General features: G+C 45.7%; 1 protein-coding gene across 1 annotated transcript; it reads left to right on the forward strand.

Moving 5' to 3' along the window:
- The first annotated feature begins 10286 nt into the window (after positions 1-10286).
- LOC144108534 (uncharacterized) lies at positions 10287-20648 on the forward strand. The gene is made up of 6 exons (XM_077641747.1): positions 10287-10331; positions 11168-11308; positions 15210-15344; positions 18322-18383; positions 19069-19244; positions 20611-20648. The coding sequence occupies exons 1-6, from the start codon at positions 10287-10289 to the stop codon at positions 20646-20648; spliced, it is 597 nt and encodes a 198-aa protein (XP_077497873.1).
- The last annotated feature ends 5062 nt before the right edge of the window (positions 20649-25710 follow it).

Genomic DNA, 25710 nt, shown 5'->3' on the forward strand with positions numbered 1-25710 from the left:
AGTGTGACACCACACGCAGTTTGATTTTCCTGCATAGCTTCTTCGTTCACCTCTCTGTAAATTTTTATAAGCTTACGAGAGGCCGGAAAAAAACCCACCTTTCTGCAGTACTTGCACGCCTTTTTCTTACCTCTGAGAAATGGTGACAATATATGGCATCACCACGGGGCGCCCTTCATAGCTTGTTTTATTTGCCTTTTTGGAGCCTGCGATATCTTTTAACAAGGATCCCGCAATGCTGCCTAAATTTTTCCAGGACAGACGCTCAACTTCAATAGGGTGACCTGCTATCAATAATGTCCACTATCGAGGGGGGGGGGGGGATGATGATTTTTTGATCGCTTGCTTTATAATGCAGCACGTCGTTTCACGACTTTTGAATGGCCAGAATGAAAACGCAGCAACGGCTTTTCTGATCTGGGTTTGTAATCCCAGCAGGTGAAATTATCACGGCATTTATTGAGCAAGTCTGAAAATCTGACCTGGCGGTCTTTTTGGGTTTCGCAGGTGAACTCAAGCCCTGGAAATTTTGTTTTCTATCGATTAATAATTCCTACAATGTTCAAGGGTTTTGGTAGGCATATTAAGCAATCGTCAAAGTATTCGAAGTAGGCAAGTATGTTATGCGTTTTAAGGGCATTCGAAAGTCTGCGATCGTCTTGTGCCAAAAAAATTGTTGGGCAATACAGGCACCAAACAAGAGCCTATGCTGATGCCGTTTTTCTGCAAAAAAAAATTACCTTCAAATAATGAGTTAATATTAAATTCAGTCAATTCAAAGAACAGTCGAACTGTCATTTCACACAGGTTTTGAAGCCTGACACTTCTATGCGTTCTCCAACGGCTTTTAGGACGGCGCTCCGTAGTATGCTGTAGTACATGTCCACAACGTGTACCGAAATGCACACAACTGGCGGGCTCGTTGTTAGGAAATCAATAACGCCCTCATACCCTGAGAACATGAATGGGTCTTGGATCAGAAGGATTGACAGCTGGGCTTCCAGAGGCGAGATAAACAGCGTTGCCAGCTTCTTCTGTCCATTGCGGTAACCTTGAAAGGCATCTCTTCTTTGTGCGTCTTGATGCTGAAGAAGGACTTTAGTCTGGACTCTTTGTATCCTATGATTTGTTTCTGCAGGCTTTCATTACCTAGGGAGCTCAATTACTAGCTCCAAATTTTTAATTTTTTTCCAAATTCCTCCGGCCAATTTTCACCGGGTCAATATTCCGATTTAGTCCTTCCACAGCCTTACTAATATACTGGCTTTTTTCACTGACCACAAACTTTCGTTTCTTGTCCCACGTCATTAAACGAAGGCTTCTCTCAGAAAGCTCATGGTATCTTTAGTAGTGCTGTCTTTTAGTTTAGGTTGACTCACCTGTCCAATGGCACTGCTTGCATTATGCACGCCGCTCCTTCCTTCGTGGTTAATCTGCCTACAGTGCTATGAATCCTTATTAAGCTTGGCAACAGCGTAAGTAAAAGACAATGTCACAAAAAAGGCACACGGGACAATCGCTGGGACACCAGCGAATGTCATCTTCTGTGTTTTTCTCTTTTACTTACGGTAATGCAAAGTTTACGGTAATGCAAAGTGCATCGTCCTCCGCCAGCCCTGGTTTTGGTTGAAGTGCTAATTTTGGTCCTTTGTCAAGGATATTGCTGACTTGCGCAGGCAGCGTGTGTGCCGAAAGGTTGACCACTACGTGCTCATTTGGCAGGTTTTCTTTTTTTTTCAGAAAAATGAAAAAGTTAGCTTTCCTTAACATTTCTTCGCATGACTCAGCGTGTCTAATAAAATAAGTAGTAATTTGTCGCGAGGCTTCTTCGTTCAGGTCGGTCGAGAATAACACGTTGATGTGCACCCTATCATCATCAGCAGCAGCAGCAGCATCAACAGCAGCCTGACGCGTCCATGTCTCTCCAATTAACCCGGTCCTTTTCCAGCTGCGGCCACTGTATCCCCGCAAACTTGTTAATCTCACCCGGCCGCCTCACTTTCTGCCGCCCTCATCTACGCTTGCCTTCTCTTGGAATCCACTCCGCCACCCTTAAGAACCAGGTGTTATCTTGCTTTCGCATCACATGCCCTGTCCAAGCCCATTTCGTTCTCTTGATTTCGACTAGGATGCCATTAACTCGCGTTTGTTCCCTCACCCGCACTGCTGCATCCGGTCGCTTAACGTTGCACCTATCATTTCTCATTTCTTCGCTAGCTGCGTTGTCCTTAACTTAGGCGTAACCCTTTTCATTAGCCTCCAGCTTTCTGCTCGAAGACTTGTAGAGCCCTCTTGAAGTCCGTTCTGCTAGAGTCATGCTTCTTAGCAAAAGCTGACAAGACTGGCTTTAAAATTCACTGGATGAGGGCGTATGTGAGGGTGCGGGTGTGGAACCTTTCTTCTGCGATGTTTATGAAGATGTAGTGTACTTTTAGTAGAGGGGGAGGGGAGGGGGGAGGGGAGGGGGGAGTTAGGTACATTGAAACCCGATATACTCGAATTTAAGGTCTGAAGAGCTACTACTAGGGCTAGTTGCTATTTAATCCTGCAGTTCTGGAAAGCGTTAACTGGGACAGGAAAGGGCACACACACACGCACGACGAAATGCTAGTAACAACTGCTTATTTTTCGGAACAGACATATGAGTATTAAAACACGCCACGACGTCACATCATGCGTAACAAGATGTGCAGTAGTCCTAGATCTATGCGTTTTCATTTAAATGAAGCAGAAAAAGGAAACACGAACTTTGTCAGCCAACATATGCGCATTACAAAAACAATTTTCAGACAGCTAAATTCGGTTGTTCCTAACATGACCGAAGGTGCATTGACACATTGGTTATTTCGCGGAATCATCATAGCAAAAGCTTCAATGATTTCTTTTTTTTTGCTTCTTTTAGCTGTACTTATAGCCTGTATTTTTTTAGTTTTTTAGTAGCGGAACGCGTTCGCATTGTGCGCAGTGGCGTACCAGATTTTCGGATTTTGCGACCTATTCGCGGGCCCTCTCGTGCTCTCTCTTGCTCGGGACAAATGACAAGTCATTTCATTAAACACGTCGAAGCATGCGGAGGGCCGTTATGGGAAGCTAACGTTTCTATCTTCGGAAAAATAAACGGAAAGAAACGCCTGCCTAATCAGTACCGAGCGGCCAACCTTTCGGCAGACACGCTGTCTGAGCAAGTCAGCCATATCCTTCACAAAGGACGAAAATTAGAACTTCAACCAAAGCCCGGGTCAGTGAAGGACCTTGCAAGGATTCATGGCATTGCAGAGGGATAGCCTGACAAAGAAAATAGCGGCATGTACATTAGAAGCAGTGAGAGCCATTAGACAGGTCCGCCACTCAAAGCTACGAGACAACACGACTAAGGATAGCATAAACTTTCTGAGAGAGAACAGTCTTCGCTTAATGGACATCGGACAAGACCGAAAGGTTCGTGGTTCGTGGTCATCGGCAAAATTCAGTATGTTCTTAAGGCTGCGGAAGCACTTTGAGGACTTTGGCAAAAATTAGGAACAGTGTAGCTAATAACTGCGGCTTCCTAGTAATAAAAAGCTGCAGAAACAAATCACAAAATGCTGAGATACCATTCTCAAGTCCTTCTTCAGCATCAAGATGCACAAAGAAGAGATGCCTTTCAAGTTTACCGCAGTGGACAGAGGAAGCTGGCAACTGTGTTTATGTCGCGTCTGTAAGCCCAACTGTCAATCTTTCCGATCCAAGACCCATTCATCTTTGCAGAGTATGAGGGCGTCATTGATTTTCTAAGAACAAGGTCACCAGTTGTGTGCATTTCGGTGGACGTTGTGGACATGTACTACAGCATACCACGGAGCACCGTCCTAAAAGCCGTTGGAGAACGCATAGAAGAAGTGCCAGACTTCAAAACCTGTGCGAAATGACAGATCGAGGGTTCCTTGAATATATTGAATGCTACCTTAACTCACTGCACTTTGTATTTGAAGGCGATTTGTTTTTGCATAAAAGTGGCATCAGGAGACGTTCTTGCTGGCACCTGCATTGTCTGATTTTTTTTCTTTCATTCACGAACATGCAGCACTGGCAGACGCTGGACGAATAAAGGACGAGACACGCAGTTTTGTTTCAGCACAGGGCAATTGCAGACTTTCGGATAGCCTTAAAACGCCTAACATACTAGCCTGCTTACGATACGTTGATGATTACTTCATACTCAGTACCCAAATTCCCGGCTGAATCTGTGAACACTGAAGGAATTATTAAAGAATGCAAAGCAGAATTTCTGTTGCTTGAGTTCACCTGCGAACCTCAAAAGATCGCCGGATCAGATTTCTAGACTTGCTTATGAATAGTAGTGATAATCGCACGTACTCACCCTACAAATACATAGCAGAAAAGCCTTTGATGACTTTTCAATCCAGCCGTTAAAAATCGTCAGGCGAATTGTCGCATTATCGTATTTAAAGCAAGCGATAAAAAATCATGCCCGTACTCGATAATGAACAGCCTTCATCAGCAGATCGCCCGATTGAAGATGAGCTGCTGCTATGGGCAGTTTTTAGGCAGAATTGCGGTATCCTTCTTAAGAGATATCGCTGGCTCGAAAGAGGCATATGCAACGAGCTGGGAAGGACGCCCTGCGGTGATGGCGATATTCTCAACATTTTTCACAGATTGAATAAAACGACAGGCAAGCACGGCGTGAAATTTTCAGCCCCTCATTAGATGAGAGGAATGCACAAAAAGGTGACCGAAGAAGGAGAACAGGAAAAGACAACCGGGTGTGGCATCACACTCTATACAACGTACGTAGAAGCGAAGCAGACTGGGCGAGTTGGTGTTCCATGGTAACAATACAATTTTAAACAGCGCTAGACAACAGGACCAGAAAGAGGAGGAGACCGTGTTTGTCTCCTCCTCTTTCTGGTCCTGTTGACTAGCGCTGTTTGAAATTGTATTGTTACAACATACGTGCTGAGTGCGACGAAAGCGTCATTTACATTATTCTGCTTACCTGTGAACAGGCATACGTTGGACAGATGATGAGGTGCCTAAACAAAAGGCTAAAAGTGCACGAGAGGGCCTGTGAGCAAGTTGCAAAATCCGGAAATCTGGCACCCTACTGCGCGCAATCCGAATGCGTTCCACTACAAAAAAGAAAGACAAATGACCAAGGTAAAGCTAAGAGCAGGAAAGAGCGAGAAATCATCGAAGCTTTTGGCATGCAGATTGCGCGAGATAACCAATGTGTCAGTGCGCCTTCGATTATTCTAGGAACAACCGAATTGAAGTATCTGAAGTACCTCAATCAAAATCTTTTGTAATGCGCATCTGTTGACGGGCATTTTTTTATCTGTGCTAAAGTTTGAGGCGCGTATCTAGGGCTACTGCACATGTTGTTGCGCATGGTGTGACGTCGTGAAATGTTTTATTCTTATGTCTCCTCTGAAAATAAAGCAGTTGTTAGTAGCGCTGCGCCGTGTGTGCGCGCGTTTCCGCTAACTGTGCTGGTTAGTGCTTTCCAAACTGTATGATGAAATGCCAGTTGGCCTCAGTAGTAGCTCTTGTGTCATAGAGATGAGGCGCAGGAAGTGCTGGACGCATGCACCTTGATGACTCGACTTCTGCAGAATGTACAAACGAAGCTGTCACTGTGAAAACTTTTTGTTAATAGGGAGTTTTAGAAAAGGGGACCCTAAGTCTTGGGGGCCCCAACGAAATAGCGGGCCCCAGCGCTACGTGCGACGGCGCCGGTGAGCTTTAGAATAGGGGTCTCCCCTACTCAGTGGTTCCAGGCTTGCGTTAAATTTATCGATTTCAGCGCCACTACGGCGAACCTAAAGTATACTCTTGAAAAAGATTTCAAAATATGTGTTCATTTCTTCATCACAAACTGTTATTATTGTAGATATGCAGTTCAAAAGTAAAAATTATGCGAAGTGATAGTAGCGGCGACAACGAATCGGTGGCGAAGCGAGAGGCCCCGTTTAAACGGGCGCCGGGGCGCACGCCTCTTTGAACCTCTCGCGCTTTCTGACGTCAAACGAGGAGGAGGAGGAGGAGGAAAGGCAGGGAGGTTAACCAAAAGAATAACTGGTTTGCTACCCTGCACGGGGGGAAGGGATGAGGGGAGAAAACGGTGAAGGAGAAAAGAGAGTTGCAGGAAATTGAAGTCAATATGCAAAGTCACAGCTTTGAGTAAAATCACAGTTTATCGTGCAGGCGAGATGTCCTTAAAAAGTGGAGCAGTGCCTTGGACGCCTTCAGCGCCGACGACAAACGCGGCCAGTGGCCGAGAATCTTCGTTTCCGTCAGTGGGTGCAGGTCGAGATGCTCCAGTGCACGGCAGAGAGACTGTCTTTCGGCGCTGTAGGCAGGGCATTCGCAGAGAATGTGGGCTATTGTCTCATCACACCCACAGATGGCACATGCAGGGCGGTCAACCATACCTATTAAAAAGGAGTAGTGCTTTTTGAAAGTTACACCAAGCCACAGGCGACACAACAAAGTTGCTTCACGTCGTGGTACGCCGGATGGAAGCCGGAGTTTCAGATCTGGGTACAAGGTTTTTAAACGCCAATGCGAGAATTGGCCTGAATTCCACGCACCAAGCGTGATGTCCCGCGACAGTGGTCAAAGCCTACCCGCTGCGTCGGCTCTTAAGATGGGGATGGACACACAATCGCCCCCATGGTGAGCAGTTCGCGCGGACGAGGCCGCGCGAACTCGCTAAGCCTAGGAACTTTGTAAACACGGAGGCAATCTGAAAATTTCGCCTGATTTATCGGGAAAACATTGTGGTTCAGGTAAGCTGAGACAAAGCGAATGCTTCGTGCGCCTTTAGTTCGCCGTTAACGTGCGACACAGCGTAGCGGCAACGACAGATAGGTGGTGAAGCGAGCAGTCCCCGCTTCGACTCACGCCGCCATGTTTCCTACGCTATCCAGCGTTAGGGAGCCACGCTATTTCGCCCATTTAACGTTAGCGTCACCCGCTCATCAAAACACCCTAGGCACGTTAGAGTTCTGCGCATGAGCAGTAGAGTCCCGCTATTCCCCTATGCCCCAAAGCGATAGGGGGACAGTATACTAAAATTTTCTAATGAATCCAGACCTGAGTAAACGCCTGTGTGAAAAGTACTGGTTTGGTTTATGGGGGTTCAACGTCCCAAATCGACTCAGACTATGAGAGACGCCGTAGTGAAGGGCTCCGGAAATTTCGAGCACCTGGGGTTCTTTTACGTGCGCTGACATCGCACAACACACGGGCCTCTAGAATTTCGCCTCCATCGAAATTCGACCGCCACGGCCGGGATCAAACCCGCGTCTTCTGGGTCAGCAGCCGAGCGCCATAAATACTGAGCCACCACGGCGGCTCTGTGGGAAGTACTGAATGCAAGATTTGTGTATAATTTGCAGCAACTACTACTGGAAAATACAATCCACAAAGTGCGACTCGCAAGCTTTAGATGCCCACTAACAGGCTGAATTCAAACGCAAGCAGGTATATATTGCATTCCTCGGTGGTGAAATGGGATATCCGCTTGCTATTCGTGATGAATGTACATGTTTACAGCGCAGTTTGTCTATAAGAATGAACCATGCTATCTTCTCGCTATACTGTAAGATAGGTAGGTGGAGTGTTGCGTTTTGTTGACGATCCTCATTGGCGTTTTATTCCGTGCTGATAGTACATATGAGTGAAAAATTGCTTTCTTCTACAAATGTGCATTATAGAGTGTTTGCTGTGCCAGAAATAAAGGTGAATGAAATAATGTAGGAACGAACGAACTACTTGCACGCAACAGGGTCTGGACAGCACTTAAACGGCTACGGCAAGTCAGGATCAGGATGTTGTTCTGCCACAGCGTTATTAGGCTATAAAAAAAATAAGCATGAGGCTGACTTCCATAGTGTCTGCCTTCTTTTTATTGTATATAAAAAAGCTTATGAGTTTTGATCATGTTCTAATGGCTTGTTCGACTATAAGCGCACTTACTCACTCACACCTTTTTGTACGCACAAGAAACCACGAGACGGTGTGTTGCCCCCTTGACAGAATTGTAGCTGCAAGCAAAGGTGCCGCGTGCCCTTTTGTCCCCCTACGGCTGCCCCTCCAGCGCCCATTGGTTACCTAGAAACCCATTAAAATTGGGAGACGTTCCGCGCTGTCGGGTGGCCAGGGTGTCACGGACGAACATCTGCTTAGCATTAGCGTGATGAGTGGCGGAGGACACGCCGGGGTGCCGATATGTAACCTTCGAGCGTCCCTTTCGACTCAGGCGACGCTCTGTTGCGACCTAGCTGACTCGAGCACAGCAGTCCCAGTTTATGCTCGACATGCTCTCTGGCCTTGAGCTGCATCATACTGAATATATTTTGCCTGCATGAAAATACATGTATGCACGCGGAGCCCTTCGTCGTCATTGGCGTGAACTACCACCTGCAGAGACATGACAACATAGATCACTATGGTAGAACGTAGGAAGCGAAGCTACCTTGTATGCACACAGGATGTTTCAGCGATGACTGGCACTATTTACGAGAAACAACCTCTTTGAGTTGAAAGGAATGAGAGAGAGAGAGAAACCCTTTAATAAAAAAAGCAGAGAATTTAGCCAACGTTTGAATATCGCTGGCATGCTACTCTGCGTGGGGAAGGGAATTTGGGAGGTGAATATGGAATGAGAGGAGTGCGAGAAAGCTTAAATTTGAGAAAGAAAACAAGGAGGAGGACATAAAATGCGGCCATTAAATGTTTATTAAGGGGCATCGGCGAGGAATGATGTAACATATGAAATGATGAAGTGCATAGTCTGATAAATGGTCTAACAAAGTTCACTGCGAGAAGAATGCATGAGGGCAACATGCAAGATGAAATTAGAGCTTGTCGACATGTACAATTTTCTATAAATACGTAAACAAAAAGTTCATTGCATGTCTGTGTTGCCTAAGGCAGGCTAGGGGACCAAAAACACTGCCCATTGTTAGAGGCAAACGGGAGAGCTTTTCCATGCACTGCTCATAGTAGACACGCTCGTCAGCATACGCAGGGCACTCTAGCAATATTTTTATGTATTTGAAAATACTGCAGCCCCATTCCAGGGGCTATAGCAGGAGTGGTTACATATATCATGCGGTACAGTTGCGCGCATAAAGGGGTACATGGCAAAATGTGAAACAAACGCTGCATACAACATCATATAATGCTACGTCTCAATTTCGGACGCAAAATCAGACACAGAAAAGGCTCGTATATTTCCATTTAAAGAGTTCCAACTCTGCACGGTACGCGGAAAAAAACTGTATTTGAAAGCGTTAGTACGGGCAAAAAAGGGTTGGATATTAAGATCGTGATGGCTCCTGGTTAGAGATGGTTTTGAAAACGTGATATGCTTACTCTCTGAGAGGCAATTAGCAGAATGCACTATTGAGTGAAGAAGGTTTAAGGACTCAGTTTTCCGGCGGGATGCGAGCGGACTTAAGTTTAAGGAAGATATTGCAGATGAGGGTGAAAAATGAAAGTCGTAGCGGCGAAAAATAAATCTTACAGCTTTTCGTTGTACAGATTCTATATACGTTCCACAGATTCGATCGAACCGCAGTTGTCACAAAGCGCACTGTTAGTTTGACTGAACCGTATCGCAAGGCGTTTGTAAACGCAGCGTTCGGGCGAAGTCAGTGATAAAGTGTTTCCTGGTGGCGAGGAATCCTTGGTGGGAGTCTTGATCCGAGATGACGATCAAATGAGTAATGAAATTGGTAATGATGTGTAGGCAAGCTCCAGATACGATGCAAATCTTCAGAAGCAAATCTTTTAGTCATTTGGGACGCATCAGATTTTGTGAAGAAGGCTAGAATGTACCGCCAATATTGGTGGCTTTTACGGGATGCTTCATCTGCTTTTTCATTGGCCATAATGCCACAGTATGCCACAATAGCAAAATGATGTATATTCCTGATGTCAAGGGGAATGGGCTAATTATTGTTGTTGCTCAGCAGGTTGGACAGTTTCTGCAGGGATGGTTTTGAGTCGGTGAAGATAACCCATCGGTTGGTGGATCGCCGCAGGATATAGGAAACAGCTTCTTTAATGCCGTTAAGTTCAGCTGTCGTAGAGGAAGTCTTCCGCTGTAGCCGGTAAGAAACGACATGGCTGGTTGAGGGCCCATAGAAGCCACAGTAAGAGCTTTCTTGAGTAGTTCAACCGTAGATGAAAGCGTGAATGTGCTGCATATATTCCTCGGCTAAGTAGGCTAGAGTAACTTGCAGTAGTGCTGCCGGTGGCATGCGGCTGTTAACATGAATGATGTTAACTGCAACATGCTTGTTGACCTACTTCAAATGGTGAACTTTTTAACTATCGCGGTTAGGCACCTTTTGCGATTAGAGATTAACAGATCCTTAGTTAAAGATAATCGATTTTTTTAACTTGGAAAACTCAACTGTGTCGGTGGTTTGGGGAGTGTCGGCAGTGGAGTCCCCGTAGCAACACCCAGCAGCATACGTCTCTCGTCGGTGCAACACGTCACATGACCGCCTATACGCTGCGAAAGTTCTAGCTCCTCTGCCAATCTTGTGCCTCCTATCGTGTCTCGCTGTATGTCACAGGATGCTCTTATGCAACTACCCGCACTTTCATGCTTGTCTTTGCTAATATTTTGTGCTTACGAGTCAAACATTTAAGACTAGGTTGATGGTTTATGGGTGTTTGACGTCCCAAAGCGACTCAGGCTATGAGAGACGGCGTAGTGAAGGGCTCCGGAAATTTCGACCACCTGGGGTTCTTTAACGTGCACTGACATCGCACAATACACGGGCCTCTAACATTTCGCCTCCGTGAACATAATATTGATCTCCACATAAAAGGTATACGGATATTCAGTATCAACGACAGGGTGGTAGGGATTTGGCGCGCGATTTAAAGCTTGAGATCATCACACACAAACTTGGGAACACAGCGGACGTAGGTACCGGAACCCAAAAACATCTATTGTGTTCCTCTTTCAGCGCTGTCAGCCGTGATCTCCAGTTCAGGAATAAATTCATCTTCTCCTTGCGAGTAAAGCTGTGCATTTACTTCACGCAGAAAAACAATACACTGTATTTTATTTCGGACATGAAGAATGCATGATACAAGCACCGCCATTTGTGCTGACTAACAGCCTTTGGAACTGACGCAGGTGCTGATGTCAGCGTTGCTTTGGAAGCGCTGGATGCGCTGTCTGCCTCCTTCGGGTTTCGCCTGCACTCTACTAGGAGGTCTGGCCACGGCGACCGTCCTGGATGCCTTCCGCTTCTGGGCTCCAGAGCATGCGCTTCAGGTCTGTGTTTCAAGAACGTCACGTTAGGAGCTGGACGGGGCTTACGAGAAATCTGGTAAAAAAATTGAAAACAATTTGTTTCAATAGGTTATCACGCTTTACGTCGCGATACAGCCAAGACATATATGAAGCGACTGGCCAAACGGCATTTCTTCACGCATGACTTAAGAAAAGAAATCACGCTTCTTCAAAGCACGAGTATTATGATTTTTGAAAATATATACGCAAGAAAATCAACATCAGTTAAGGAAAGCGCTGGGGCGCAGTGCTAACAGTCATGTAGCCGTATAAGCATTCAATGCGTGATACAGTACCGTGCAAGGTCTACCAGGGCCTTGTCATGGTGGTGTAATTTTTACTTCACTAGATGGCTAACAGAAGGTGGGCTGGTTTCACGAAGTTCCTATTCGTATCTGCTCTCACATCAGAGGCCCACGGCAAGCGAGGAACGTAGCTCATGATCGCGCGCTCAGTCGATCGCTCGCTATCGTGTCAAAGGATTTGGTTCGCTCGAAACAGTACTCCGAAGAAGAAATAGGGGAACACCACAGCGAACGCGAGCGACGATTACGAGAAGCTCTATAGAGCAGCACCAATCTTTGACGCAAGTAAGATGCGCAGGCGCTGCAGTCGTCTGGGGGGGGGGGGGGGGGGGGGGAATCTGCGAGGAGTGCGGACCTTAGAATGCATGTAAACAAATGTTTTGGAAGTAGGTTATTGATTTCACAGGGCGCTTGTGAGGCTGTTATTTCGTTAACAAAAGTCGAGTACAAGAGCACCTGCAGCCGCAAATTCGGTGCAGACAGTTGCGGTCATATCTCACAAGTGGGGTCGAAACGAAGTACGGGTATGTACCACGCTGCGGATTGCACCAAGAAGAGCGTTTCGTCCGCCAGGATTCAGCAGTGACAAGTCTGGTATCATCACTAAAATAAAAGAGAATTGGTAGCATCACGGAGGCATCGCTATGCGCTGCTTTGCTGCAGTGTCAGGGATATCGTTGCCTGCGAGGCCGCATTGAGCGGGTAACTTCTGCAGCACAATATACTTCACAGAATTGGTGCATCAAGCAGCCCACTCTGCCCTACATGTCGTGTTCGCGAATATCTTGAATACTTGGTCTACTGCTGCCAGATTTTCAGTACACACCTCAAGGCACTGCTAAGTAGTTTAGGACATCGCAAGACGGCGCCCTGTGCCTAGGGCACGCCCTTCGACCCTGGAGTAATGCGGCTTCGGCAGCGCGTGAGACTAGAGCCTTACTAGTTGATCCAAGGTACACTGGTGTGACAGACACCTTTTGACGACCCGTTGTGTTTGTGAGTGCTTCAGTGTTGTGTATACTTGATTTCACCTTTCACCTTTTCTTTTAGTGCCGTGTCACTTAGAGTGGCCATTCCACGCATTTCGCTGTTGTGTGTTCGCTTGTCCTTTGTCTTTCTTTGCGCCCTTGTGTTTTTTCGCGCTTTTCGTCTTAAAGTGTCTGTCAGTTTGTCTGAAGACTTTCGTGGCAAGCTACTCACCTGCCCACCGTGTGCCGGGCAGCCTTCCCAGGTTCATACAGGGAGTCCAGGCTAACTTTAGTCAAGGGTTAAAAATGTGATATTTGTTGTAGGCCAGAGAAACCACTTACATACACCTACCAACCGGCTTGCGCATCACAGTGAATTTTTTTGCAATGAATTATTTATCAATTAAGATATTTTTATAAATTCCTAAATACTGACTTTAACCGAAAATGTGAATACCAAAGTTAGAGAGCACCTTCAAGAAACCTAATTCCATTTACTTGCGATAAAGAAGACCTCACGTGTATCTTTTTTCCGAGCTCTAAAGAAGGCCCGCGAAATACAAAAAAAAAATCACGTGACTAGCGCACTCGCGCGCCACGATTGTGCTGCTCTCAATCCTGGCTTGAGTAAACGAAATCAGCTGCTGGCAAGGTGTGATGACCCCATTGCTCCGGCAGGCCGATATGTCGACGGTGGTTTTCGACGCCCGCGCGAGTCAGTCTGCGATCGTGACGGAGCAACTTGCAGTGTAATTTCAGTGTGTGCCCTGTGTACCCTGTTAGTAATGTCCTACGGACACGTGAGAAAGTGTTCTCCCTTCCTTCTCTCTCCTTTATATCTCTCCCTCCGTTCCCCTTCTTACGTGTAATGTAACATACTGAGCGTCGCCAAGTTAACCTCCCTGTCTTTCCGTTCATATTTCTCTCTCGTTTATGCTAAGACGGCCACGTTAGAGTCCCTCCATGAACTATTAAGCAGAAAAGAGAACGAAAAGATGTGCTCGTAATGACATAAATAATGGGAACCAACAGTCACTGAAACCAAGGAGCATTGGGGGGCAGGCAGGCTTTTTCGCTCCATGATCGTGAGCTGGACTGAAAGCTCTTTTTCTGATCCTTTGCTCAATGCTAGCGTCCCGCAGGAAAGCCTAGTCTGATTTGTAACCTACTAGTCTAAAACTTACGAGGTGCCCTTGAACCTCCCTACGTGCGGAAATGCGAAAGCTATGTACGATCCGCCACCTGCGCCAGAACTGTGAATTCACTGGACGCACCTTTATACCTTGAACGTATTAGCTTTTGCACGTATATTACCTCGCGTTTTTCTGCGCTGAAAAGCCAAGCATCAATGAGGTTATTCATTTAAAGAAAAACGTTGGCTCAGTGTCTGGAGTTCAAATTAATGGTGCAAAGAATCGCGGCTTCTTTTTTGGAATATGTGTATCGACACCTGCTGAATATGCCGGTATGCAATGGACACGTAGGCTGCCCATTTATCTAGGCATCCCTTTGAGTGCCTATAAGCATAGTGCACATCACTGGAAAGACCGCGTGCCAGCTCTTCAGTGCTATGCTTAGACTTTTTTTCCCCCATGGTACCTCAATTTTTGGCAGAGGGCTTGCATGCAAGCTCTTTCGCTCCTCTAAAATTTATTACGTACTCCAAATTATACATTGCACAAGACTCTATATCCAGCGCTTTCTCACGGTTTTCGCTACGTTTGTCTGGGGTTCGTCTTTTGAATCTCTGAGGCGTGATAACGTTTTCCGGCCTGTAAGAGCAGGCGGCCTTGGTTTAGTGCACCTGTACGTCCGGCAAATAGTTTCGAGTTTCATGTTTATCCGTGATACTACACACCTAATAGGGCGGGAATTCTTGCAACTAATTAGTTCATGTTTTACCAAACCCTATTGCGTCTTCTAATGTTTCTAATCGACCTTGTTTGTGGGGCTTCAAGCAATAGGTGTTTTTTGGCTGCTTGTTTCCGCTTGTTCCTTTCTCCCCTGAGTTCCTGTTTTCAGTTCGTTTGCGCGGACGGGACGCCATTCGCTCATGTGGAGCATTCGCTCAGTTGACTGACGGCGCTGGTATCGTCATGACCAGGACAATGAGGCCATTTACCACATTACCAACATTATGGCTAACCCCGCATTGAGGCACATGAGTCACATCTTCCAACAGCTTCGCTGTAATGACAACGGAAGTGTTTGTACGCAAGAGTAAAACCAGCGAACGTGTGAAGCACCTTAGACAACACCATGGTAACGGAGCTCGCGTCAGTAATCATACAGCACTAAGACATGCTCGCTGGCAGTGTTCTATAATTTCTCGAGAAGACAAAAAAAAGCAGGGAGAATAATCGGAAGAAGAAACCGGTTTGCTATACTGCACTGGAGGAAAGTAACGAGGGGATATAAAGGTGAATGAGAAAATGGTGTAACAGGAAAATTAAGTCAATAGGCCAAGGCACTAAGCGGGAGATAAAATCACAGCCATTCCTTCAGTCGCTTCCTTCTCCTGCGCCATCCGTATACAGTCATGCACTCTGAACTGATTCATGCGGCCGTGCGCCATGTTTGGCTGGTAACCAGTCTCTTTTCTCATCGCAGACAATCCTGCCGGAGCCCGAGTTGCGAAGCCAGCAGGCAGTCACTGTCAGATTTATTTTGGCTGCATTGATGCTGGGAAACTTCATTTATTCTGGATTGCGTGATCTGGTGCTGTTCAAGCCAAGTAAATCTAAGGTGAGCTTTAATTCTGCCAGTTTCAAAGTTTCAAATTCTGTTTCAAAGAAAATTCTTTATAGGCATTTTGTATCTTTGTAGAAGTGTTTCTTGCTTAACTTTCCACTGAGAGGAGAAGGTCGCCTATATGGAAGTCGGGCGAATTACGCGTGATGTACTACATCGCTTACAGAGCGAGGCTGTGGTACAGCTTTAGCTCTCACTTGTTTAGGCTACAAGAAGGTAAGAAAATTTAGTTTCTCCACGTAAAAATGCAGTCGTGTGATGAAAAAAAGAGAAATGAAAGGGGAGAGGGCTCCTTACGGAGGCGTCGTAGGACAGTGATGGCTTGATGCGTTTTTTATACTTCTGGACGCGGCGCTTTCGTGCGCCACGTCTCCCTCTCATCTGACAACTGCAAGCTCCACCCAAGGTGAGCGGGACAGAGTGAAACCGCCACCTGCCAAACTAGAACGACACCTCCTACCAGCTAGTGGTAGGCGGGTCTTCAACCTTCCTCATCAGGCAAAGTTTTAATAAATGATGTTTTGCCTGGAAACTGATTCGTTGACTTCGTCCTCCTGTAATTCATTTGGTTGCGCTGTGGCCAAGCACTGACAGGGGGAACGTCTCTTTCAGAAGCGCTGCACCCTCACAGGAAATACGTATCTTAAGTTTTCGTCTATATGTTTTTAGCAATCGCTTCCCGATATTGGTGACCTGCGAGACTAACTTGTCATAAGAAATCAAACAATCTGGGTACGCGTCCTTCTTCGCCTCTACATGTAGGGAACGCCGCACAGTTTTGTTCTAGGTACGTGCCGACATACGCCTGCCGCTCTCTTCAGCCTCATAATAATAATCGGCACGTGTGTAATATTGTCAACACGAGAAAGGTGGACATCGCACTGACTTCAAGGTCTGCTTCCCCTCCTGCTCATTTCAGCAGTGGGAGGCTGAAGGCCTTCAGAGAAGCGACTCGTGCTCCCTGAATCAGAAGTGGAGGTTTCAACACCAATCACTTCCTGCGGGAAGATCCAGGATGAAAGCCATGAGAAGTGTGGCATAATTTGCTAATGAGGACGAACTTTGTGCTATAAACGACGGCAGTCGGACTTGAGTGCTGGACCTAAGCTTGTCAGGACCTATGCTTAGTGGCATGGTCTCTGCATCAACGTATCCGGTGGTTTTACGATGTGAAGATTCACGGGAGTACCACACATCCACGTTCCAAGAGGGTTAATTAAACAGGCCCATATAACCCAACTAATTTCTTGCACACCGACTAAAAGTCGCAATAGAACATGCATGCGAAGAAGGTCTCTCTAGTAGCCTGGAGGACACTGTAGTAAATGCAATGAATGCTGCTAGAGGCTTACACACGCTGATTACTAGAGTGTGCACGGAATTTGGTATGATATTAGAACGCTTATATGTGAGGAGATAAAGGCGCGATAAATATTTTAATGGCTGCTGAGGGGCCCGTCGGGAGCAGCAGGAAATCAAACGACGAATGAAGAAGTTGGCAGACCAGCGTTGGAAACCGCCTTTCTCTCAGTCTCTCAACCCTCGAAGGCCCATGCACCTAACTTGGAGGACGGTGCGGGGCTTTCTCCACACTCGCAACAGAGACAACGGCTCTATGCCCTGTGTTTAAATGAATGTGGTCAGCAGACCGAAGTTGCAAGTGAATTCGGCCTGACCATCGCGAGGTCAGTGGTAACGGCCTGTTCTCAGCGTGTTCTTCCTGCGTGTCAGGAGTCAGCGGTGAATTTTCCCTTTTGTGAGGAACTCGAAGCTGCTCTTGTAAGAAAGGAAAGGACGTTCAGGGTCCTCGCAGCGCACAGCGCCTGCAGGAGGCTGCGTGTTGACTTCGTCCACGAGGGCGGTACATTTAAAACGCGGAAACGCTTACGAGTAAGAAGGAAATAAACGCAACTGGTAAAGCCAGCGTAGCGTTGCTTGGCGCAGTTTGACGAGCCATGGCATGCCACGGGCGAACGCACTGAAAAGTTGAAATTTCAACGCAGATAATGTCACCATCGAACCTGATCGCACAACAGGATCGTATGAAAAGAAGCCTGAGCATTGTCGCGGCTTTAATAGATGATTGCGTCAACGTTTCAAATGCTAGCGAAAAAAAGTCTTCATTTACCTACTAGCTTCATACATCTTATCTCAGAAGTCTGTCTAATACAAAAAAAAAAACGATGTATCTTCAGGATTACTCAAATGCACCTTCTTCGTGATATTCAAATACCCTGGTTTTACTTGCACGAGTCATTGCTTTCCGACGTTCCGACCCCACCTGTACCAACTGCCCAGCTTGGCGCACTCTCTTATGCCCTCCTCCCCCTTCCTCTCACCCCGGAGTGCACGGCTGTCGTCGGCGCAGCTGGATAATGAAGTTCCCCTGGTCTGCCAAGCGCGGCTGTATTTATACTGAGCGCTTTATCGGCGCTATTTTATCGGCTCGCGTGTCATTGTTTTTTTTTTCATTCTCTCAGTACAATCACTCGCTGTTCAAGAGCATGCGACGACGAGTCAGAATTTATTCGTGTTGTTAAATTCAAAAAGCAAAAAAGCGGCACTTGAATTTTCCACAAGGAGCAAGTAGACAATGCGAGATAGAAAGCAATAAAATCGTAGGAAACAGATCAAGTAAGGTTCTTTTGCACTTTTTCACGCTGCCACCATGAATGTTGCGCGTCGATTTGATTTTTTCAGTCTTGGCACTTGTCGCGTTTAGGCATACATGTTCCTGATTGTGTCAAGCTTTGGCCTTGGTTATTGACGGGTTGTCGAACCATAACTACTATTACTACAGATACTATTACTACTACTATACTACTGCCATTACTGCCACTGCTATTACTACACTGCTTGTAAAATTGCGTGCAATGTGCAGGCAACGAACTGTAATTTGAACTTTCAAGTCACCTTGGAAACAGTAGGCACCTGCTGTGTTTGTCGACATAAGATTTTCTTTCTCTTGCAGAAATCGAACGACGAGGATAGTTCATCAGTATTCGCTAGGCTAGCCTGTGTGGTGATTTATCCGTAAGTTAAACGAATCATATTTCGCTACTCTTTTTGGTTACCGTTGATACGTATGCTTTCAGCATGGGCATTCGCAGCTACCTTTGACACGTGACACCCCTGCATTATATTTGATTATTATTGTATTTATTATTTAATTTATTACATTGTATTTGTATTGTACTTAAATAGTATTCAACACGCCGGAACATGAGCACATGAGCAACATGAGCAGAAAACAATAATTTTCGGTACCCGCCAAGTACTCATGCTGTGGCCCTCGGAATCAACGGCCCATAATTAACACTAATGTGAAAATAATGAACAGTTCTGATGTTTCATTTCTTATGGACAAAAACCAGTATATAGCCCTGAATTTATGCAGTGAGATTTTTGTTGTTGAAGCGATATTTATTGCCTCAGGGCATAAAAACTATGAAGTGAGAGATGAGTAAGATGGTTAAATAAATGAAAAAACGTGGGCTGATTTGATGGAATCAAGAAGTGAACGATGATATGGACCCTGTGTCCAGGCAATATATCAATCCGGATTGTCCGGTGAGAGTCCCACTTCCGCCAGGTGCCAAATTCTCGTCGGCTTCAGCGCCGGGCAGTCCCCGGGTGTCCAGTCTGTGAGGCGGATATCCAGTGAGATTTTTTATTACGTGTTTTTATTAAGTTATTTTGCATTTTTTTCCTTTCCAAGGCATTGCAGAGATGCCATAAACAAGAAAAAACTGGCGAAAATCAAATTTCCAGTGATTCGAAGAGGAATACGGTGCAAGAGACTGCTTGACCATCTGGTATTCTTGCTGGATTCAAGGCGAGTTGTGCATGCCTCCGAAATCAGTAAAAAGCACATGTTCCGCAACAAGGGGAGAAGTGAGGCGGACTGGTGCAAGAAATTGCGGCCAAAAACAGCGCTTACCCCGGACAGAGGAAAAGGTGTCGTTGCAGAGGAGGGTGCGCCATGTCCCCACTTTTCTTTGTCTCCAGTAAGCGCTGCTTTTCGACTCCATGGAAATGAGACCCGAGCGGCTGAGATTCGATCCCACGACCTCGGGATCAGCAGCCGAAAGGCGAAGCCTCTGAGCCACTGCAGCGGGCCAGGATATCAGCCACTGAAAATACCTTTGCTACGCCTTAAATGACCACCCATACATTTTTTTTCCTAGCGCCGTTCAGGACTGGATTTCTATTTCGAGGGCCAGTTTCCAGTCCATTACTTTTTTTCCACGGTGTTGAACGGCGTTGTGGGAATGATTCAGTGATATGTTGTGCTGTTTGTTTAACTCTTTGTGATTCGATAATGCTTCCCTGTCTTATTTGCCGTGATTTACTGCTTTTACTGTAGTTTTGTATTGGCGCAGCTGCTTTGGCCAGAAATACAACTCACCACCTTTCTTGATAGGCACGGCCACACACCTAGAATATAATGCAGCCCATGTGTAGAATTAATTCCGAAATGAAGTAAAAGAAAAAAAATAATTTTTCGGCAGCTATAAAACGTGTTTTTTCTAATTTCCATGAAACTGTAGGAATGAACAAGTTTGATTTGCTTTATTTTTTTTGCGGCTGAATGCGTTGTAATCTAATCGGCCGTACCCCATAGTTTTGTAGCTCAGCCCTCCAACTTTTTTGTGTGTATTAATGAAGTGTGGTTTGATTCTGTCCTGTAATGATATGGTCTGCCAGGATTTTTGCGCTTGTTTAGCATTCGAGCGTGAGGCCGCTTTACTGGAAATTAAAGAAAAGCTAACATCTGGCAAGCGTTTCTAGACGCCTTTAGCTTGCTCTCCCTCGATTTGCAGTCTATGTACTGTCAAAACAAAAACAATAAATCAAATCAATCAAATTGCTAGACATAAAGGCTGTGGGTCCGACCAAGTGTGTGTGTAGTGGTTTCGAAAATGAATAGCAAAATGAAAAATTATGGCCTAGGACATTTCAGGCCTACTTGCCAACTAAATAAAAGATAGACAAAGAAACATATCGAGAAGAGACTTTATGCGGGTCCTTGTGGGCACTTCATTTTGGTCCCTTTGAGATAACGTGAAGGTAACTGTCCTTTTCGTTGCAGAAAATGTTATTCAAGACGTACTGCAGCATTTATTTCTAGTTTGCTGAGTATCCTTTGGATCGACGCGCTGCGCGTGGTTTTGTGCACGGTGGCTTACTTCGCCTGTCTGTTCGCAAAAATTCCAGCTCTTGAGTGAGTACAAATTTAAATTTTCAACTGTTGTGACAGTCCTTGCTGCGGATCCCGCTGAAAATGTCTCCGCTTGAGATTTCACAGAACGGAGCTGTCATAGCCATTTTTACCAACAGCATGACACCAGTGCGCTCACGGTTTAATAAAGAGATGTGAAAGCTGAATCCATGTCAAAGCAGCGCAAAAAGTGACCACAGAGTGAAATTTCCTCTAACGTGTTTTGAAGTGAAAGGCTGAGTTACCATATGCGGGGAATTATAAGCAGTGTTGTTTTCTGGCTTGCGTCGTATGAGCAGAAGAACAGATATGACTAAAGCTTCGAGAGTTATAAGTTGGTGAAGCTGCAAAAAAAGGTGCTCATTTTTATAGAAGAGCAAAGTGAAGTACTTTTAACAAATTTTGCTCATGTCAATGAGTAAAAAAGCCAAAAGGAAAACCAAACAACACTAGTTTTTAGTTCCTTCGGAGCACTTATCTAAAGATCCTAAAAAGTAACACAGCGAATTGGTATTCGTCAAGCGTGAACTCTGGGGCGGTAAGAAATACGTTACTCACCAATTGCTTCCAGAGGTGCACGGAAAACAGCTTAACGAGAAGATAGCGTCCACATCTCCCTTTCTGAAGCAACCAGGGTCACGACAATGCAGTGGCAATAAAGCCGTCAGATTTAAAACAATAATCTGAGGAGTTCGCAACAAATAAATGTCGCAACGCTCTAACACGGCGCCGTGTAGAATATTTACCTGACGTAAATTAGAAAGCCTATAACTGCGAAAAAAACAAACAAATGGCACCGTTAAAAGTGCATCAAAATAAACTGGAATACAGTACAAAGCTTATGATACAACGAAGTGGGAACGGTTGTAGGAGAAAAAAATTTACGAGATAAAAGAACTGCCCAGTGCCAATGTACTGGCTGCACAAACGTACAAGTAGGGAAGTGAAACACATTGCATTGCATATGCTATAATAATCTTGAAACAACGTGAATAGCCAAAACGCAGAAACGCAAAAAGATAGCAACACATTTTTTACGACTCATTTAAAATACTGAGATCGTATACGGAAATCATTATGTTAAGGAAAGAGACAGAAAATGTGCTGCAGATAAGAGAACATAGCTGAACAGTATCGGAGATCGTTAGCAATGTTCGCCAAGCTATTTTGAAGCAACGAAAATCATGGCGTACCTGGGCTGAAAACTAGAATAAAACTAAAGATTGTCACGCAAAAGAGGCATCAGAAAGGCGGAAGAGGCAAGCACTGGGCAGGGTCTCAGTTCGAACTGATTTATTTCTGAAAAGTACGTAGGGGAAACTCCAACACGTAGTACAAAAAAAGTCCACTGTGCGCCGACAAAAAAAAAGTAGACAAATCAAGGAATTTTACAAGCCGACATGAACGAATGATTCGTAAGGTTGCTAACAACTTCATTGAAAGGGTAAAAAGCGGGCCACCTGGCATTTATTCATTATTCTGGCCATCTGTAACGCTTCCGAAATTTCACATCATTGTGGACCTTTCGTTATGGAGAACACTTAAAGCAGTCATTTTTCCTATGGCTGTGAGCCGCATGAGAGCATCGATAAACGACTTCCGCTAAATGTTTTCCATGATTGTTCTCTTACCTTAACAAGCCATTAGGGCACCTGCCAAACTTCCCAAAGTGTTGCCTACTGGAAGAGAGTAGGATGGTACACTATACTTGTGTGCATGCCAAAATGTTATGTGAGTGTGCTGGTTGCCTGATTTGGTGTGCAGCGCTTTGTTTACTTTATTTTTTGCTTTCTTGGCACACGCGTTTGTTGCACAGCCTCTCAGTGTTCCGCAGCAGAGTGTTAAAACAATTGGCCCTGGTTCAACACGGCTGAACCTAGTTTGCAGGGCGGAAGCTCGATTAAGCATGGCCAGACATGGTGTGCTGTGGTTTAACTTTTTCTCGCTATATCCTTCACCAACGCACACGGTTGAGATTCTTGATGATAAGAATCACCAGATTCAGTCAGCCGTCTATGGCACACAGCTGCAGCACTTGTTGCAGTGTGCGGCTCCTCTTTGGCTATCTGCGAACGTCAAGCAAGCCTTCGCGCTGTTTATTATCCCATCAGATGAACGGCGAGTAACGTGGTTCAGCGCAACTGCGAGGTGAGCGCTGAATCACATTGCTCAACGCTGTTGCGAAGGCGAGTGAACGACGCCGGTCCCGCAAGGAGTAGCTGCGTCATGGCGCGGCGAGTCACTTGGTATGACGTCACAGCCACACCGCCGCTCCGCCACCTGGAGGTCATTCTTCGAAGCGACATGACCTCGAGGTTTTGCATTGGAGGAGTATAGCTTTCGTTGTGTTTAGTTGGCGGTTGTGCTCTGAGTGTAGCCTCTTATAGACTGTCCGATAGCTGTTTTGCACTACAAATCGTAGGTATGAAACACCGACTGAACCAAAAAATATTGCCATTCACCTGACTGATAGAAAGAAAAAAGTGATTTATCAAAATATTACTTTTTTTTTGGTTGTGCTAACCGTAGTTATGAAATCGAATTATTGCGGTTGTGTTGTGTGGAAGTTGGACCGTGAAAAATAAATGCAAAATAATGTTAAGTACAATGTGTGCTCTTGAGCCGAACTCTTCTTAAAGGTGCTCCATAGCAGCACTGGGTGAAATAGAAGGACAATTCCTCACATGAAGCACGTACGACTAAGGGTTTATTTCAAGTTTGTGTACTTTCGCGGCTAAATAAACAATAAAAGTTCCCATAAATAAAAAGAAGAGGAAAAAATGGGGGCCCGATACATTCTCACAGTTCACTTCCTAATGTGAAGTTAGAACAGCTGCTTTGCCGATGAGAGAACTGACCTGACGCAGACATAATGGTTCTCTGGTTTTTACACGGCTCCAAAAATTCTCTGCTTAGTCGACATGTGTGCTGCAAGTGCTCTATACTGGATGCCATTGTGCAGTGTTGCGGATTAATTTTTGACTAGCAGGTTTTTTTATGCAATGGCAGCATGCGGGTATTTTCAATTTTTGCCTCCATCGAAAGGCAGCCTCGAAGGCCAAGAGGATTGATCTCCCGGGCTTTGGTTCAGCTGAAGAATGCAAAATCCACTGATCCACCACGGCAGCTTTTTCTCATCATTTGCTTAGCAGCTCTATGCGTAACTTGATCCTTTTAATCGGTGGTACTCTCCGCGCATACAAGATTGGTGATTAAGATGGCCAGGAAATGCTTTGAAATGTTTCCAGGATTGATCACTAAGCTTTCATTTCAATACCTGCTGTTCGCACAGGGTACGTCGCACTAAAGAGCACGTAGGTTGGAAAAGAGGCGAGATGGTTGAAAGAAATATTGAAAGAGCAGTGCTAAAACAAGAAAAAAAATTTTGGGACCATAATCAACACATGCGTCTCGGAGCCTGTTTCGTGTCATCGCAACTTTTTTGCTATGGCACATTTTCTGCCATGACACTTTTTTTGCCATGGCAACATTTTTTGACTTGGCACTTGTCAAACGGAGACTATTAAGTGCGCCAACTGCTCGGATGCCCATAAAACGACGGCAGAGTGTACGAAAATAAGGAACGAACAATTTATACTAAAGAAGATGGTGAATGAAAATTCAACGCACCAAGAAGCGGCTACGTTTATTCGTTGACGTATGCGTCGCTCCCGACGCTGACGCCAGGAGTCGCAAACCAATCCTACTCTAGATTAACCGACGGCGCAGCTAGCGTAAGCTGAGTTGCCACAGCAACATGATTCTAAAATATACGACGTCTGTTGCAGTGTCCCAAGTCATCGCGAAGGCTCAGTCAGATGCGGTTGTAATATCAGCCTCCACTGGTGTTCAATGACCTTCTCTACGGTCAAATCCGTCAGTGTGGCATACCCCAGTTGGGTTGCAACTGCACCTGATAACATCGACAAGTCCGAAAATCTGCACCTGGTCTGTCCTTACAACAATCTCTCTCACTTTGGTATGGGCACACGATCTGTGCTGCTTATTTCCTACAATGAAACATGGGTTTCGGTAATGTAAAACACTGAAAAATCAGCCACCCGGTTGCACTTTTGAAGCCTGAAAAAGCTCTTTATGAACTTACCTCATATCGGCCAGTTGCCCTAAGAAGCTGTGTTGCAAAATTTATGGAGCGAATGGCATTGGCGAGGCTTGAGTGACATCTAGACAGCAATTCTCTTTATCCGGACATAATGACCGGGTTTCGGCGGGCACGATCGTGAATCGAAAGCATCATCGACCTTGTTGTGACATTAGTACACGTAAAACTTCGCCGCAGACTCGTAGCGGCTGTCTTCTTGGATGTCAGAGGGGCTTATGACAACGTCCTTCAAGACGCCATTCTTGATGCACTTGGCGACTTAGGTGTTGGCGGCTGGCTGAATCTGTGCATTGTGATCTACCTCAGCGGCCGCTCAGTTTGCATGTGTGCTCCTGATGGAGAGACCACGCGCCGTCAGGTCTACTGCGGAGTTCCACTGCGAGAAGTCCTCAGCCCAACCTTATTTAACGTTGGGCTGATTGGTTTGTTGAGTGAGCTACCAGCTAACGTTCACATCAGTTCATATGCTGATGACATCTGCAGCTCGGCTTCTGGTTCGACACGCCCACAAATGCGTGAGAGATTTCTGCGAGCTGTGACATCTACATCGAGATATCTACGGCGCCAAGGTTTATTCTTAGCTACGACACAGACTGACAAAGCGCAACGGAACTAGGACGAGTAGAAGAAACACGAAACACAGGACAGGCGTGTTTCTTCTACTCGTCCTAGTTCCGTTGCGCTTTGTCAGTCTGTGTCGTAGCAGTAAGAGCCAACTAGCCCACACCAAGGTCCTCTTAGAACTTATTGTTAGCACCGGAAAAGTGTGCTGCGGTCGCATTCACGCGCAAATCTGTTTCCGCTAGCCGATGAGGCTACCCAGAGCGGAGATATTTTGTCTCCCACCATAGATCTTCTGCATTATCGTTGACCGTGGTCTGCCTTGGTCGAGGAACATCAGTATGCCAAAGAAAATACTGACTAGCTTTTACCATGTTCTTCGCTTCGTAGCGGGCATGAAAAGGGGTCCAAAAGAGAGCTCTGTACTAAGACTACAGCAGACTGTGTTCGTCGGC

This window comes from Amblyomma americanum, chromosome 10 (assembly GCF_052857255.1).
Source record: "Amblyomma americanum isolate KBUSLIRL-KWMA chromosome 10, ASM5285725v1, whole genome shotgun sequence".
NCBI classification, from domain to species: Eukaryota; Metazoa; Arthropoda; class Arachnida; order Ixodida; family Ixodidae; genus Amblyomma; species Amblyomma americanum.